At 41.2% G+C, this 18,728-nt stretch overlaps 2 protein-coding genes across 3 annotated transcripts in view; one reads left to right on the top strand and one right to left on the bottom strand.

Moving 5' to 3' along the window:
- The window catches only part of MRPL13 (mitochondrial ribosomal protein L13), a 51,858-nt gene extending 40,994 nt beyond the window's left edge, over window positions 1–10,864 (top strand). For both annotated transcript variants that reach the window (XM_084848887.1, XM_084848885.1), the window contains exon 7: window positions 8,188–10,864. In XM_084848887.1, coding sequence (XP_084705013.1) covers window positions 8,188–8,212 — 25 coding nt within the window. In that variant the 3' untranslated portion in view covers window positions 8,213–10,864. The remainder of the gene's footprint in view (window positions 1–8,187) is intronic.
- A 5,601-nt stretch (window positions 10,865–16,465) lies between these two features.
- The window catches only part of COL14A1 (collagen type XIV alpha 1 chain), a 208,779-nt gene continuing 206,516 nt past the window's right edge, over window positions 16,466–18,728 (bottom strand). The window contains exon 48 of the mRNA XM_084848878.1: window positions 16,466–17,344. Coding sequence (XP_084705004.1) covers window positions 17,037–17,344 — 308 coding nt within the window. The 3' untranslated portion in view covers window positions 16,466–17,036. The remainder of the gene's footprint in view (window positions 17,345–18,728) is intronic.

The raw sequence follows: 18,728 nt of genomic DNA on the forward strand, positions 1-18,728 counted from the left end.
GTTTCTAATAAAATTGTCTGACTAGTAATTTGGTACAGAAAGTAAGTTTTTAGCTTCTTTTTTTAAACAAGGTTGCAATTGCCCTCAGATGCCAACGAATCTGAGTTGTGTGTATTATTATAAAGGTTCTAAAACAGTTGAAATTACTTCTGTAAGAAATCCACAAAAGGACTGGATTATGGGATGTGGGAGCAGCCTTGTGCATGAAATGGTTATTTAACTCTGTAAATAATTTGAGTCTGTCTCTGTTGATTCCACGTCTGGAAAAGTTTTCTCACTCACTGAAGCAAGCCAGAGTTCAAACTCATTAGTGCCCTTCTCAACTCTGTGTTTGTCCCATTACTCACATCTTTGTGTCAGATTATTGTTGTACACCACTAATATGCTGCAAGGCACTGACCTCATACGTGGTGATAGGAGTTTAAATCTTGTCAGAAAAGTCTGGCTCATTCATGGCAAGGAGGTGATGAATACCTGCCACTCACTATGTGGATAGGGATCCCTCTTTTCACTGACAAGGACAAGAGTGTGGCCCACAGGCAAGGAGAAAAATACCATTTCAAAGGCTTCAGACTTGTCATATCAGGTGCATATTGCTAACTTGGTAGATCACATTTTTAGTTCTTCTGACAATCTTGGTATTTCTGTCTTAGCGTGCGCACACATGCACACACACCCGTTTCACAAACTTATGACAGCTAAGAAGGCTGTGATGATTTGAGAATATATGTTAGTCAGAGATGAAGGGAAAATAATTTGTGGTAATTTTAATGGAATGTAGTCACTGAACAAGTTAATCTTAATCAGTGTTAACCTTAATCGGCAATTTTGACTGAAAATAATCTTGGAAATATTTTAAAGATTCCATTACAGAGACCTTTTGAAATCTGGACATCTAGTGTTGCTGGTTCTGTAAATTCTTTTTGCTCCCCATGTAGCCTCCATGTCACTATAATCCAGAAGGAAATGGATTATATCCATTTATCCAAACTAAATGTTGGTTTATCTGTGTGTGTGTATTTGATATATCCCAGGGTATTTTTTCTTGCAGCCTGATATTTTCATAATTAGGGTGTAGAAGAAGGGTTGTTGTTTTTTTTCCCCTGAAATTCCTCATTAGTCAGTGGGCAGTCTTTTATTTGCCATAATTTAAAACTAGCTTGTCAACAGAGGATGTTGCCTTAGACCAGGTCACACCCTTTGTCCATCTAGCCCAGGATTGTCTGCTCTGCATGGCAGGGGCCCTCCAGGGTCTCGGGCACAGGGTTTTCCATCACATGCTACCTGATCCTTTTAACTGGTGCTGGTGCTGCTGTTTTAGTAAACTGTATTTTGTATTTTATCGTTTTATAATCTTATCTTGTAAACCGCCTTGAGGCAGCTTTGCAGTACAAAAAATATTTAAAATGAATAATGCCAAGATTTGGAAATGATTCGTGTTTCCCTCGCTACTTTGAGACAAGTACTAAACCCTTTGTCAGATAAATAGGGAGGAGCTGTTGCTCAGTGGAAGAGCACCTGCTTTGCATGCAAAAGGTCCCAGGTTCAATCCCCAGCATCTCCAGGTAAGGTTGAAAAAGTTCCTGCCGGTTAGTGTTGACAGCACAGGCCTAGATGGGCCAGTGGTCTGACTCGGTATAAAGCAGCCTCCTCCTAAAAATGCACATTTTCACCCTGGCTTTCCCTGGGCTGTAACTGCTGTTGGGTTTTACTTTGATTTTACATGCTACTTTTAAAGTTTTATATTATGTTTTTTCATGTTGTATTTTATGGTTTTAATTGTTGTGAATTGCCCAGGGAGCCTCGGCTGTTGGGCGGTATAGAAATGCAATCAATCAGTCAGTCAATGGCGTTGTGGTGATGGTTGTTTTTAGGAAGAGAGCTACAATACAAAATAATGGATGACAATCATAGATTTTGAAATATTCTGTAAAGCATTTTGTATTAGATATACTGTTCTAGGTACTTTGAGACATGTATAGAATATTACTTAATGTAGATTCTAGTGGTTACAAAATGACATCTAACAAGACAAGAAAAGACTCTATAAAGTACTTTTTCATACTATGATCCAAAGGAAATTTAATTGTATTTAAGTCTTGTTGAAAGAAACCAACCAAACTTAAATCACTAGGATGTAATTTAGGTCCCACAATTAACTTAGGCTTCATGGGCTTCAGTGGGACTTAAATGCAGCAGACTTTTTCTAGAGTTGAGCTATGGACTTCTAGGTCATGCATACAAATGGTAAATAAATGTGCCACAAGAGGCTACTCCAGTAGCATACAAGAGACTTAAGCTGATGCCACGTTTTCATGACCTGTTTGCCTTCTTGCCCCATGCTTACTGTGTTTATGCATTGCAGTTTCAGTTTTAGAAGCCCTCATGCTAGTTGGTGTTGAAATAATGTGAGGGTACTCCTTGTCTAGTGAACTGTGTTTACTATGCCATTAAAAATAAAATCTGCCACCACTACCCCATTACTCCCTTGCCCTCCAGTCAGCTAATTCTCTTATTCTCTTGCAGTTTAAGCCAGACTCCAGCTTTTGGTCTATAGAACATCACTAGGCAAAATAGGGCCACCTTAAGTGGAATGTGCTGCCTGCAGTTTTGCTAAAGAGCAAACTCCACAGTGACTGTGTTGAGACTGGAACGAAAGCTACCATAGTATTTTTTCACTCTTTACAGCAGTTCCTTCAGCAGATTCCTTGAGCATACATTTTTTCCAGCCGTTGAAAACAAGTTTTAACAAGGGGAACATACTTTAATAGTGCCTTTTTGAAAGCATTGTACTTCAGCATATTTTTTTTAACATATGAAACTGCCTCAAAATGAGTCGGTCTGTTGGTTCATTTAGCCCAGTATTATCTATTCTGAATTGTGGCTCTGAACAATTTCAGGCAAAGGTCTTTTTCAGCCCAGAGCTCACTTTTTAAAACTTGAGATGCAGGAACTGAACTGAGTGATCAGTCCCCTCCAGTTGTTACTGCACTTTGCCAACACACTTTTCCTCCATTTTCTTGTATAATGTATGGTGCTGGTTTTTTATATTTTTCTTTTCCATACCTAAGATACTGAACTGAACAGTAGCTGTACTATTAATCAGTTGTCTGCTGGCTGAGCACTGATGTGGAACCACACAACAGACTCAAGAACACACCTCAACACAGTGGTAGAGGACATGCTTTGTAGGCAGAAGGTCCCAGGTTCAATCCATGGCTTCTCCAGTTAAAAGGATCAGGTAGCTGGTGATGGGGACAGACCTCTTTCTGAGACCCTGGAGAGCCACTGCCAGTCAGAGTTGACTACATTAGGCTAGATGGAGTAATGCAGCCTTCCCTAACCTGGTGCCTTCCAAAGGTTTTGGGTTTCAACTCCCATCAGCACCAGCCAGCATAGCCAATGGTTAGAAATGCTCAGAGTTGTAGTCCAAACCATCTGGAGTTCATCAGGTTGGGGAAGTCTAGACTGATGTCTGACTCACCATAAGGCAGTTTCATACGTTCACATTCACTAAAGTTTATCTCTGACCTGGCATCCAGAGTCAGGAGCACTGGATCAGAATGCTACATTATGTCTTTCCTGATTTGAAGGACCCCATGGCCCATTTTTCTTTGGCCTTGCTTGCCTGCAACGACAGTCCATCGGTTTAAAAATGAACGGGCATGCCGCCTTTTCCCCAACAACTCATGATCGGGCTCCTTTGAAGATTGTGGAGCGTGACATGCAAACCCAGACCACTGGGTTATTTAGGGGCTTAAACAACCCAGCAGTTAACCTGACAGCAAACTAAACAAACCAGCGGTCTGAGTTTGCACGTCACACTCTGCAACCTACGAAGGAGCCAATTGTGGGTTGTGCAGTGAAAGCAGAAGAGGCAGGCACACTGCAGGCAGTGTGCCCACTTGTTCCTGACAACCCATCAGTTTCTAAATCAGTGGGCTATCATTACATGCAAACCAGAGCTTTGTGTCAGACCAGGAGCAACAGGAAGATTCAGAAACATCTGACATAAAAATACATCATTGACTATTTCTCTCTCTCTGTCTCTCTCTCTCTCTCAAACAATAACATTCTCTCATGGTATTAATTAAAAATACTTTTAAAGCAGTAGATATGATCTATTTTCATAACTTCTTTCACTCCCCCTTTCCTATCACTTGAATAACTAAAGCATTATTTTACGTTTTGCAGTGCCATTCCCTTTTTTCAAAGGACATTGCTCAAAGGCTGTGAAAAAATTCTAGCCTTGCAAGATTAATGGTTAGATCGCATGGCAAGTCCCAGGTCTGAGACTGCAATGTCTATAAACTGTAAACATAAATGAAGAAGCATTTATGAAGAAGCATTCTCATGTGCTAGCTAGATGGGTGAGTTGTTGGTTTTATTTCTCCTGAAAAAATCTAGAACTAACTCTTATTTTATTTATTAGTATTAAATTTATATCCCACCTTTCCTCCAAGGAGCTCAAGCCAGTATTCATAGCTCCTCTGCCCACTTTTATCCTCACAACTACTTTGTGAGGTAGGTGAGGCTGAGATAGTGACTGGCCCAAGGTCATCATGATTTGTACCTGGTTGTCCTTCCATTCCTAGTCTGACATTCTGACCATTACACCACATTGGGGCTGTTCATATGACACTCTAACCCACACTCTGTAATTGAATGTGGGTTGTTGTTGAACTGTGAGTTGTTTGTTGAACCATGGATTAGCATGTTGTCTGAACCCAGGACATTTTCCTCAGGGTGGCTTGTTAACCATACAGCGTGGCTTGTTTTTCTCAAGCCACCTTGAGAACCCATGGATCATTGTTGGCTTGTTCAGGGTGGTTAACAAGCCACCCTGCAGAAAATGTCCTGAGTTCAGACAACACACTAACCCACAGTTGAACAACCCATGGTTCAACAACACCCCATACTCAGTGATTGAGTGTGGGTTAGCATATTGTGTAAATAGCCCCTCTGCCACCTTAGCTGCAATATCACCAGTATGGAGCATTTTCACAACTGCTTCCTTGGGTTGCTGCGTGTTCAGATTTGTTACATGGGGAAAACACTATTGGGATGCTGAGCAGCTGGCTTATTCTTTGTCGCCTGGGCAGTTTTGACATGTACCTAGGAATGTATTGTGACTCTTTATCCCCAGCATTCCATTGAAACCCCTTAGGTGTTTTAGACAAATATTGATGAGGGAAATGAAAGGACCATTCACGCATGGCCGACCACTTTAAGCAGGCTGTATTTCCTTTGAGACGTTATGGAGGTTGGAATGCTGGACTTTGGACTGTGCTGTGTCCTCGCTGATGGTGAAAAATGGTGAAATGATTTACAGAAAAAAAGCTTGAGGGAACTCTGCCCTGACAGCTATGACTGATTTCTGAAACCAGATCTTTCTGTTTCCAGATGGGTAGCCGTGTCATTCTGTTGCAGCAAAAAAACAGGGAGCCTTGTAGCACTTTTAAATGCTAACAAATTTATTATGGCGTAAGCTTTTATAGAGTGGTCTGCTTCATCAGATGCATGAAGTATTCTCCTGAGTTACCAGTATATACACACGTGGTTGGAGGGGGGCGAGTATTGTAAACAGGTCAGAGGGAATTGTTGTTTTAGATTTTGCTGGTTCCATTCCGTGTTGTTAAGAACACGTAGGCCTGGTTCATAGGGCTGAAAATCCCTGTGTTAAAACTAAGTGAGCTAAATGGTCACATCGAAGTGATCACATCTGTTTGTGCTTTCAGTCATAGCCATCAGATGTTTGGAGTATGGTTGTGCATTGCTAGCAAACCAGGCCAAACCCTCCTCCCTCCCACTCTTATGCACTGAAGAGAGGAGCTTTCACAGGCTCTGTAATGCATCCATTTATTCTACACACATTCTAAAGCACTTCTTCCCCTCTCGAGTTTGTCCAGATTTCTAGCCCACTTCTTCCAAAGGCTCTTTTTTACTTCTTGAAGTTGTCAAGAGTCATGTACTTACTTAGGTTTCACTGAGCCGATTTGTTTCAAATGCAGAATAATTCGTGTATTATGTTAAAGGAATTGTGTGCATGGTGGGGAGAAAGACTGGAAGGAACAGTCCAGATTCATAGGTCCATCACTCATAGGGATATCCATTGACACAAGTGTTTTCTAAATCTTGCTTTGGATTGGAGAGGTTTTGTTTCGTAAGTCTATATTCCCTCCGATAAAACACTGAGGCCACTGCTGCCAGAGGCAAAGCTATACCAACACTAAAACACTGTGCTGTAACCACCCATTGCCCTGGGACTACAAGCGGAAGGGAAGCACGCTTTGGCCACATATATCAGCCAAGGGGCTAAGGGCTGCTGGGTTATGTACAGTGGAGGTGGGGGAAGGTGTTGGAAAGCGAAACTCTGGTTTTCTTAGGCATTCAACATCCTCCTCAACTCCAACTGCATGTAACTGCATTTGCATATACATCATCCCGTCACCATTGCCTCTCTCCCTGCCTCTGTTGCCTCCCCTGTGTAAAACTTTAGATTGCAAGCCGCTTGGGGGCTGGCAGGGGGAATGACCATGGCTAGCATCCCCCTGAACCCACACATACAGTTTTGCTACATCCCAGACATATGCACACACTCTTTTGTCCCCATCTTAGTAGGCAGAGATGCACAGCTTTAAACCTCCCCTTCCCTGTGTGCTGAGATCCCTGTTCACCTCCCCAGCTAATTGGCCCAAGGAACAGCTGAGTCAGCACGCTCAGCTTTTCTCCTTGGCAGGGGAGAGAGGCGCATGTTTTCAATGCCGAGGACTGTGCACAGCAATTATGCTTCTGACGTGCCACCCCCTCCATGAAAATCAGTTTCCCCACAGCCTGCCAGACAGTCTGGATTTGGAACTTGGTTCTGGGTCAGAAAATGTTGAAGATTAGGTTGGCCTAAATCAGCAGAGGCAGGGCCTCCACAGATCAACCCATACAGACCAGAAGCTGGGTCCTCTACATCTGGAGAAAACAGGACTTTCCTGTTTTACTGCCTACAAATATGGAGTTTATTTTAGTACTCCATTGCCTTGAATGCAAATGTCATCACTTTATTGAATTATTTCCTTTTTCAGTCTCGGTGAATAGTATTTGGGGCCACAGTTGGTTGCCCTGTGTTTGAAGCTGTTTGTACTTGTTTTGGACACTGAAATGCTGCAAGGCAGCCTGAAGATCTTTCATTTGGGGATCCTTTGCCTTCTCTGTCTCAAAGGCTGCAGGTGCTTGGCTGGAGCCTAGATTGCCACATTGTGGAGCAAACAGTGCGGTCATGTGCCCAATCAGCTCTTGTCTTTTGCGGCTGTCAGCACATGACTCCAATGGGAGGGTGCAATTGCAGATGTGGGAAAGAGCAGCATTGGAATGCTAAGCTAACACTACCCACACAATTTGGGAGAAGAGTAAAGAGCCTGGTGGAATAAATATGTAAAATGAGATGCTTATCAGCCGCATAGTCTTACCTTTGCAGCATTTGGTATAAATATAAATAAATATAAAGACTGCTTAATAAGTGCCATTTGGGGGGTGGGGGTGGATCCGTATGGTTTTTCTTCAGGATAAATGGCAGGGTCTGGTCTCCAGATCATCGGAGAACTTGTGTGGTATACTCATGAGTTGATGTATGGAATCTTGCCTCATTTTTTATCAGCTGAATGATGCGCTTGCTGATTTCAGCAATTACCATCTGCTCACCAGAACTCCAAGCTCTTTGGGATCATGGGAATTGAAGGTTTCCTGCCTTGTTGTGTTTGTGAGATCGCATGTTCTAAATTCCTCCCCGTTTTTATTGCCAAGCATATTGGAAACATAGACATTTCTTGGTTTGTATGTTGAAGTTCTCTACAGTTTATCTTGTTTCTCTGTAATAGTGGTTCTGGTTGGGATGAAGGGATAACTATGAAGTTCAATTTGTTAGTTTCCTTTTGGATCAAAAATTGTTATTGGAAATTGAATTCTCCATAAAGGATCACCTACAACTGATCAGTTGTAAACGGAAGTCATATCCCCCTCCCTTTTTCTGCTTGTTCTTTATTGTATTTTTGCACATTCTTTTTTTTAATAGCTGAATCTACTTATTGTCAGGTGCCGATACGTGATCATTACTATAATAATAGTTTTGAATTGTTCTGTTCGTCATTTGACAGAATGTCCCTGTAAATGCATTCATTACCATCCTTTTATTTACAGGCCTAAGGACTTTCGAGAAAGGTAGTAGGAAGAGTGTAAAAGAACAGGAAGAGGAGCCTACGCACCTTCTGTCTTCATGAGGGCAAAAACGTCCCTTCACAGTTTGGTTGTTTGCATAAACATTTGCTATACCTGCTCTAAATCGTAGAATGTTTTCAGATATGGGACAGCATTATTTGGCAAAAATAGTAGTCGGTGTTATACAAAGCTGAGTCTACAAACTTGAGTACAGTTTTTTAAAAAAACAAACTATTGTTTTTGTTATCACATGTTTTCCCTCTGTGGTTTTCATTGTTGTTGTTTTTGCGGGGTGGTGGTATAAATGGTGACACTAAAAATGTTTTCTGAAAAGAACCGATATATCCACATCTTCATATATCTTTCTGGCCTTTGAGTGAACTTATTTTATGGCACACTGACTGTATGATATGTAAAACATTTGAGCAAGTATGCTCGCTATTAAATTGTCATATTCCTGCTGGAGCCTGCATTAACCAGTGATCTCACACACTTAATTTCAGGCACCCTGTTCCAGCAAGGGCTTTTCACACACGCACCTTTTTTTCCTGGAGTGGGAGCTGTGTGCACAACACCAATTAATAGATAGCTGGCATGGTCAGCTTCAGCAGCATCAGTTCAAGAGACAGGGGTATGAATGCAGTTCTCCACCCCATTCTGCCAAGAGGGAAAGTGGGGTGAAGCTAGGATTCCAGCTCCACTATATCACTCATACACTAGATACTAGTCTCTAAGCCAGCCTTCCCCAGCCTGGTGCCTGTGACGTGTTGGACTACATCTCCCATTATCCCCAGCCAACAGTTCCATTATGGCTGGAGATGCTTGGAGTTGTGGTCCAACACGTCCAGAGGGCACCAGGTTGGGGAGGGGTACTCTAAGCTAGTATTGTCAACCATTTACTAGGTAGTTAGCTAAGGTTCATTTTATATGCTACTTTTCAGCCATAGGCCCCCAAAGCAACACACATACAATTAAAATACAAATAAAACATCAAAATCACAACAATCAAATTCAGTAATCCACAGTACAGTGACCAGTTTCATAGCAGCAAGGAGGCAAAACAACAATATTCGAATCATCATCATGTGCCCAGCAGAAGAGAACAGTCTTTGCCACCTACTGGAGACTTCTATGTGTATGCAATTGCAACTAGAAACTTACAGCACACAGATAGTGCCCTGCTATTTTGTGCACATCTCTGGTTCAGATCCAGTGTAGTTAAGAATGTTAGTTAAAGAATGTACTTTAAAAGATATTTGCCTGGTTTGGCAAAATGCATAAACTTTACAGTGTGGGGTATATTTGAGGTAGGCACTTCAGCTGTTTATCTTGTGCTAAATGTTTCAGTTGCTCTAATTTATTAGACCATCTGGTAAAATCTGTAACTCTGCAAAGATTAAAAAGTGACTGGATTTTGGAAGAATGCTTGAAGCTGCACATCTGCTCTTACTACTTTTGGCACATGTATAAATGATAAATAACGTTTTTTTTAATTGGTTCAGTGGGCATTCTTAATGAATTGTTATCAGAGGGCATGATTTTTTTTCTTCCCTGTGTGTAGTGCAGCTTTCCTATGATGTAAGTTATTTACACAGAATGAATATATAGTTATCAAGACTGTAAATTTATGATTTCGTTCTGACACTATAATAATCAGTCCCCGTGGCCATAACAAATACTCTGGCAGTCTCTCCTATTACATGATATGCAGTTATGTCTAATAGTGTTGGCCAAAATTAAAGATTCAGAGTTTCAATGAGTGATAAATGTTGGTTATGTTGGAAGAACACATAGAATTAATATAACTAGTATGCACATCATAACAGCCTACATACCAAGACCTTCATTAAATATCGACCTGGTTCATGTAACGACAACCCAGAGTATGGTTCATCATTACATGCAAACCCTGCATTATGGCTTAACTGTGGGTTGTTAATCACAAATAACCCAAAGTTCACAACCAAACAACAACCCATGGGCTCTCTTCATGGATGGTTTGTGGTTTAACATCCCAGAGTTATACCAAGGTGCAGGGTTCACACATAATGAGAACCCACAATTCAACAAGGCATATTCAACCCATACTCTGGGCTGTCATTTTGTGCGAACCAGGCCATAGTAACAAATTGTTCATAGGCATATATACACATACACACAGTCAAATATTTAGGCTGTAATCCTATGCCCACTTGGAGTAAGCCCCATTGATCTCTGAATAGACATCTATAGGGTTGTGCAGTTAGTTCCTTTATCAATATGTGAGATTCACCCATTCCCAACAGCAGCATTCACCATTCCTATTTCCAGAGCTATGTGAGTTTATTGCTCTTCTTCCTTCCGACAGCACACAGCCCCTCAGTGAGGATTTTGCCTTAGCTGCCTAATACTCCGCTTACAATGCTCTCTGCGGATTCGCAGAATTCTTTCATTGACCTGAGGCCAGCCTGATTACCTGGAGGCTATTGTTACTTGCCACAGCCAACTAAGTCAAGGGGCGTTGTATAAGCATGCATTAAAACATTATTCTAGGCTTTAAATGTCAATCATGGGTTGCAGCATAGTGGGTTATTTGGCCTTTTCATCTGATTCTATCTTTTAATGACACACACTTTGTGTGGAAATTCAGTCTAATCGTTCCTTAAAATAATCACATTTTGAAATAACATATTTATTGATTTATCAGACACTTCTAGATGCATGTTATGAAGAGAACTGTATAATTATTTTAAACTAGTACTTCAGGAAACCCTGAAGTATTGGTTTAAAATAATCCCAACCCTGGATTCAGATAATTTTCTCACAATGGTGGTCAAAAGACTGCATGCATCAGACATGCTGTCAATTTAACAGGTTTAACTGAAAACCATATCAGGAGTTTTGAAACGATCATATTACGGATTGTCACTACTTTTATTCGAAATAGCTATGTAGCATTGTCATCGTCAGCCATTTTTGGTATGTGTTACTTGGTGAAATATCCTTTTTTTAACCACTTTTCCTTCAACTTACTGTTAGATAGTAATATATACGCTGTGTGCTTATTGTATCTGACTACTAGGAGGCAGATTTTCAAAGAAAGCTCTGACCCTCAACAGTGACTTGTTTCACACGACAGGGCATGGCTCACTGTGGTTAATTCAACCCATGATGAGCAGCGGCTCCCGCAGGCACCATTTTCTATATTCAATCCCTGACTAGGTGTCATGCAAACCCAGCCACTGTGGGTTATGCAAGGGTTAAACAGACCATATGTTATGTAAGGGTTGTGTAACCCTCAGTGGCCAGGTTCACACAACACGAAATCACCCGGTTGGGGATTGAATTTGCAAAATGGCACACACCGCAGCCCCACTGAGGGTTAAACAACCCACGATGGGCTGTCATGTCATGTAAACTGGCCCAATGACCTAGTTTACATGTAGCGAGAAGCCACTGTGGGTGAATTTCCCCATGGGGCTTTTTGTTGCAGTAGCGGCCACCATGTTGATTATTTGAGCCGCAGCGGGGCATGCTGTAGCTTGTCATTATGTGCAAACCTGGCAAGGGTGGGCTGTTGGGGTGGTTGATGAGCCATCCAGAACCGATGGGCTGGTTCAGTGTTGCGGGTGGCTTGTCAACCACCCCAACAACCCAGCCTTGCTGGGTTCACATGTAACGACAAGGCTGGAATATTTGAAATGGCTGCTGCAGTGAGAAACCCCATGGTGAAATCCACCCATGGTGGCTTTGTGTTACATGCGAATTGGGCCAGTGTCTCCTCATATCAATCCTGTAAGAAGAGCACCCTCAACAGTTTATGCAAATGTTGTGATGTCTCCCAGACCATTTAGCAAACTGGCATTGCATTGTACGTAATCCTACATAATATATGAAATAGTAGGAATAATTCTCTCTCTATTTTAATTTGGGAACAATTCCAACAGGCCCCTAGCACATGATATCATTGGATGCTGTCAACTGCTAGTCAGACAAGTAGTGTGATTTTTGCTACTTCTGGATTTCTTGTTACAGTATGCTTAGCTAATGGACCAGATATTCATCTAATGTAAATCTTCATCACTCCAAAGCCCCACCAGCTGCAAGATTAGTTCATGATTGGGGGGGGGGGGGTGTCTTGTCAAAATATACAGTGTCAAAATCTTGGACAGGATATTAAGTATGACTTTGAGTATGTAGTTTGGGAACCTGACCAAAGCAACAAAAAACTTCAGCAAGTAATTTGGACCAGTACATATATATCAGGGCAATTTGTGGGCAGTGTCCCTTCTTGGGAGTTTTTATTCGGCAACAGTTCAAGCCACCATAAAGGGCTTCCATTTCATATTGGGTATAATAAAGCTAATTTTCAGCATACAAGATCTCTTAGTTAAGAGGCAGCACAGTCCATGCTGATTTATAACAGCATCTAGCGTTATGTTTCCCAGAATCTGGCATCTGGGGCACGGAGGCATGCTTAAACTCAATAGGTTAGATCCAGATTTAGTCATCCTTAAAGTAAGACCCATTGAAATCAATGAGACTTAAGTTAGTTGTAGGAAGTAAGGTGTCCTTGACATGTTCCAGTGTATTTCCTTGCTTCCATATACAGCATATATGGAGGAGTCCTGGGACACATTTTGTGATTTCAGGAAATGTGGCATTCAAGTATCTAAGATTGCTGCCTTTTTTCTGTAGAAATTATCAAGGGTCTCCTGAAAATCCCAGCCACTAAATACTGAGGCATTCATGATGGTGGGACTTTGGGTTGTGGACTGCAGTTTAGTGGGCTCTCCTCTTATGCAAGATCTAATTGTCAGTAGGACAATTATGGTGGTATACTATCATGTTGAGATAAATGAATACGGCAAGGTAGTCCTTTGAACAAAAACTAGCTTCAAAAGTCGAAGGCCAGATTCAAATTCTTCCTCAGCTAACTGGATAGCCCTTGGGCAAATAATAGTCCTCCGGGGTAATCATCTTCCCAAAGAATTTGTGAGATTATCTTGTAAAGTCTGTAACAATAATCATACTACTTGCCTTCCCAACTCTTATGATTTAGGATTGGCTACGTTACAGAGACCTTTCCCAGATGGGATTTTGGCCCTTGGACTGAAAACAGTTCCCCAGCCCTGGTTTAAAAGAAAGGTCATCTTCATTTAGTTCTTCTGGTCTGCAGAAGCCTGAGAATTCTGGATTTTCTGGCAAAGAATGCCAGCATAAGAATGTGCATACATCATAGCATGAAATGTAATCAGAATCAATTATTCTATACCATTCCAATAATTTTTTTTAATGTAAGTTATCAGTGAGAAAAATAACTGGAGCCTTTCACTAGCTTCACATTTGCAACATATTCTGATCTAATTATAGGGGAATGGGATGAATGAGATGGCTGTCAGCAATAACAATGCTGGAATAAATATGCAGACTGTAAGCACATGTGGCCATCTTGCTGGAGAATAGTTCACAGCCATCTTCAAGCAAGTTGTACTGGGGGGAGCAGTTTTCACTTGCGGGGGGGGGGTGATTTGTTATGGTAATACAATATTCAAGTATGGGGAATCCAAACCACTTAAGCATCAGTTCAGATAAATCTGACTGATGTTTGCAGCAGATTGTTGAAAATAAGGACTAGGTGGGGTAAGAAGTAGCAGTTACGAAACGGCAAGGTCAGTATCCAACTGTCATTCTGCTGGTGCAAATGACATTGCGCTAGCGGAAACTAGGCTCCAAACAGTGTACAAGAGGAGAAACTAAGAAGTTACACTTACAGGCTGTGTGACCATTTGTGCATTATGGGTGTGCAACCAGTTGCTGATTATGTTTGTGCAATCTGGTGCGCAAGCATGATGCACAACCACTTGCACAATGGATAGATTTGGTGGAGTTCCACTAGCACTATTTGAGTTTGCAGAATAAGACTGTTGGATACTACCCCAAATGTTTAGGGTTCAGTCACAGAAGGAACAGGTTACTTGCCTATACATGATATTCTTTTGAGTGGCCTTTTCTGCTGTCACACATATGGGATCAATGCCAACACAGAGCAGCATTTTGGAAACTTCTACACTTAGAAACAATGTTGAAGCTGTTCTGGAGCTCTGCTTAGGTGGAGAAATTCTTTGCAATGCGCAGACCTAGAGGGGAGTACAAACCTCTTCCCATCCAATTCCTCTCAACCACAACAGAACCATACAAATTAAGAAATGCCTACAGTGGGGGGAAAAGATGGTTGTGTGAGCTGGTCTCATCACAGGGGTTTTAGACTTTGGTAAACTAGGTGACTTGTGAAGCGTGGCCTGTCTTGAGCCTGAAAGCTAACAAGGAGCCACAGCCAACAGCTAATAATGAAGAGAAAGACAAAAGAATCCAGAGAAGGAAAAGAACACAGTGAAAAAAAATCTCTCTAGAAAGAGTGCCCTGCAATGTAGCGGTCAAAAGAGAACTGGACAGGGCTACTCCAATATATTTTGCTGCCTGAAGCAGAGCAGCAAGTTCTCCCCACCCTCACCCTAGTAAAGGTGCACAGTACTGTAGTCTAGCCAAACCATTTTGGAACCTGAGGCAGAAAATCCAATAAGCACCTTAGGTGGAGATGTATCCTACTGTACAGAGGACAGTCCTCTGTTTGACGGCATCCTCTTTTTTGAAGGACTGGCTGGTCCAAGTCTGGTTTAAAGACAAAAGAACCATAAGGAGAGAGATCAGGGGCCTTGAAATTGCCCATCCAGTTAATGCCTGGACAGCGAACACAGCAGGCACACAGGTCACCTGGTCACAGCTTTTCCCATTACAGTGAGATGTGCTGTAATTATCAATAGTAATTATTTCTAAATGTGCAACTATACATATAAATTAACATGCAATTTTATGAAAATCTGTTTTCTTGTGTCCTCTTTTTTGGTGATGCATGTGGCCACCTTGCAAGCACCTCTTCCCCTCCCTGGCAGTAACTACACAATAATAACAATTTGTTTCCCTTTCATGACACTCCAGATCAGTTGCCTGAGGCAGCCGCCTGCCTAATGATAAGACCAGCCATGCGGGCCCTGACCTGGGATTTCCCATTCTGAGGGGAGGAGCCAGTTCTAAATGCTGTTTCTAAGTTCTAAAAGTTTCCAAAATGCTGCTCTACAGTCATGCAGAGCCCTTATATATGCTTCTCAGAGACCATGAAGAAGTTAACAATGAAAAAAAGAATATCTGGCAAGTTTCAGATCTCAAGATTGAAGAGCTATCCACTTGAGTACTCAACTGGGTGAAGGAACAATGCATATGAGAGAAGAGTACTCAAAGACAGATGCAGCCATATTCTTAGTTACAATGACTGGGGAAAGTGCAACTGTGTTCAGTTGGAGATGGCTGTGGCTGTCTACATGAATCTCCCCCTCTTTATACCAACGTTCCCACATGCATAACCACACAAGGAGAAAAAGCCACTCGCACCTGTAAATAAGTCCTAGAATGCAAGACATTTGAATGTACTTCAGTTCTGTTGACTTCAGTGAAACTAATTCCTCAATCCCAAGTATTTCATCCACAAAGCTGTCAGAAATCCCAGCATAAAGTACAGTTGTTACACTGATAGGACAACAATCAGTTCACCTCATTTTAAGCATCTGATTGTGGTTAATCTCAGATCAGGGCCATAAGACAGATACCCATTATCTGACTCAATTTCTTTAGGTGCTCCTTGCAGAGCAAACAGCTCATGTGATAAATGGGGGAAAGCACTATGAGCATGGTCACTGACAAGTTGTTTTCAGTAAACTCTGTTCTAATTCTAGTACAAAGTGTTATATAGCTTGGCTGCTGTATGATAGGATGGAGATTCATGCTTCTGGAATTTCTTTTGAGTGAAATATCCAATTAAATTCAAATATGATACACAGGGTTGTTGTTTTTTTAAGAGATTACCATCTTGACTTGTCACCTCAATGTTCATGGAATAGAATGGTCTTCTGGATGTACCTCACTATTGTAAAATTGCAATATACTATATACAAAAGGTGGTATCAAGTGAAAGTCGAAGGACAAAGTAATTTCAGGGTAAACCCTACTATGTGAAATGGCTCTGAGCTATATATATATACATTCCAATCCAGCAAGGGATACCTGTACATAGATGAGTTCCTCCAGTTTAAACAAAGGACTACAACAAAAGGTACGGAGACCATTAGATCATGATGAGTTTCTGCAGATCCCAGGGACATCCAGTCCCCAGTTTAACTTTATGCTGAACTTGTCATCTCCTAAAAATCAATACAATAGAAGAAATAATTTATAAAAGTTTGCCATGTTTATTTGTATACAAAACAGAGTAGTAATAGACCCACAATATATTATTGGTGTGTTTCTAATAAGTGTTTAATAGGCATACCGTGGGAAGATAATCCCACTTCATATAAATCTTCAAAAGGGGTGTTGTTGTTTTTTTAAGTTCAACCAACACAGTTGACTTTAGTAGGGTACTTTGCAAGGAAAGCCCACAATCCAAATTTAAACAGAGAAATTCAGAAAGCATATTGCTGAACTAACCTTGACTTAATTCAGATATATCGGACGATAATGTAGTGTTTTGAAATGTGCACTGAATCATGCTAATAAAATAGGTACAAAGATCTACAGAAATGTCCGTTGGAGTTTTCACTATAATGCTAATAACTTCTAGCATGCAACATAATTAGCTTTTTTTTTCTTTCCTGTTTTGCCAAAGTGGTCATGTACAATATTTTTTTCCCTTTAACGTATAAGCCTGTAAACAATTTCCATGACAACATTTAGGCAATTGGACAGAAGCCTAAAAATTCATGTATATAATGCACACACAGAGAAAAGAAATAAGTTCATTATGAGGTTTCCTTAATCACCCGCTTCCGTACTGGAAAGCTGATACTTCTTTTGGAGATTCTACTAGTAAAGCGGCTTATTCCAGGAGATCTCAGCTCAACAGCCTCCATTTCTTCACGAACAGGTGTGAACTCTGGTTGAGCAAGGTGAGGCTCTGGGTAGGAGGACTGAGGATGAGGGTAGGACCCGTGGACTAGATAGGGCTGTTGCTCATCATCATAAACGTCATCGGGGTCATAGAGCTGGTAGGAGTTATGCGGTAATGGTACGACTGGGATATCTTGATCAGTTGGGTCCCCATATCCACCTTAACCCACCAAGAGTCGAATAGTTAATGCAAGAAGAAAGCAACATTAAAGCCATCATTAGGAACTTGGACAATTAGATTTATAACTGGATATCTTCCGCTTACAAAGCCTTGTAAAATTAAATAAGCATCAGTGAATGTGGGAACATTTATTATTACTATTTTTCTGTTTTAGAGCTCAGTTAGTTGGAAACCATCACCAGCTTATTGTATTAAGTATGCTTATTATATTAGATACGAATTGTTCGTTATGCAGAGTGCTTAGGAAATCCTTGAGAAGTTTAAAAAACGAGATACCATCCAGCCCAGAATAAAAACTTTTAGCTCTCATTTATTTCAGTGAGAGAAAGCTAAACAAATGGCCCATATCCAGAGAAAGTCAGTTTCCTCCAGTCCCATTGACCAATTTGTCCCATTGATTTGAATAAGAGTTATGCACAAGTAACTTTCTCTAGTTTGCCCCCCCACCCGCCCCCGAGACCTAAAAGCGCTGAATTTTGGCTGGACAGTGCCCTGTAACATTACTTATTTGGGACAGAACAAAGTAACAACATTTTTAAAAGATCAATTTCATCCTAGTTTATTCTACAAAGCCTCAAAATTTAACAGGAGTGAAGATACGAGCAATTCATTAAGTTGCAATTTAAAAAAAATGTATTTCCATCTTTGCAAACAGAAAATTAATCTAACAGGCAGGATACTCTGAAGCACAATATGCCAGAAAAGTTGAGCCTTGATCAAGTCACAATTGTCTGTAACTAGTCACATACAACTAATGCCTCCTGCTGAAAATGTACATCTCAATTTGCATCCAAATACACAACACTTTCTTTGGGTCTTGGGTGAACATCGCAGTGCAGATCCAGATAGTCATTCTATATCAGCTGCATGGGCAGAAGCCTTCTTCTGCATGTGGATTTCCTTTGCTGGATTAGAGCATTGTGCTTCATAATACCATCATATATACTGATGGCGAACTCAATTCTCTTAAGTTGCAATCCTTATTTAGCCAAAATGGCACCATCCAAGCAAAAGAGAGGAGTGTCAGCAGGCTTGGAGGAACTCCAAAGCTTGCAGATGTACAAAAACCCTAGAACTGCTCAATAAGGACTGAGCATGCTCATTGGGCACGGAATGCTGACGGACTGTTGCAGGGGACAACCCAGTAAACCAGTGGGGAGGGGGAACAGAATGGAGTATCTTGGAAGAAGGCATGGCTGGCTGGAACCCTAAACAGGAGCACTTCATACTGCAACTTTTTGTTCTGTCTCAAATACGTGAAGAAGTTGTCAATTTCTAAAACTCTTCAAGGACTTTTATACAACCCTGTTCTGAATTTCAATCTAATTAGCGGTTGCGTGGGTCTAACAATGTGCTCAGTGGA

Source organism: Heloderma suspectum, chromosome 4, assembly GCF_057233095.1.
Source record: "Heloderma suspectum isolate Gila_16-S chromosome 4, 16-S_ref, whole genome shotgun sequence".
Classification (NCBI taxonomy): domain Eukaryota; kingdom Metazoa; phylum Chordata; class Lepidosauria; order Squamata; family Helodermatidae; genus Heloderma; species Heloderma suspectum.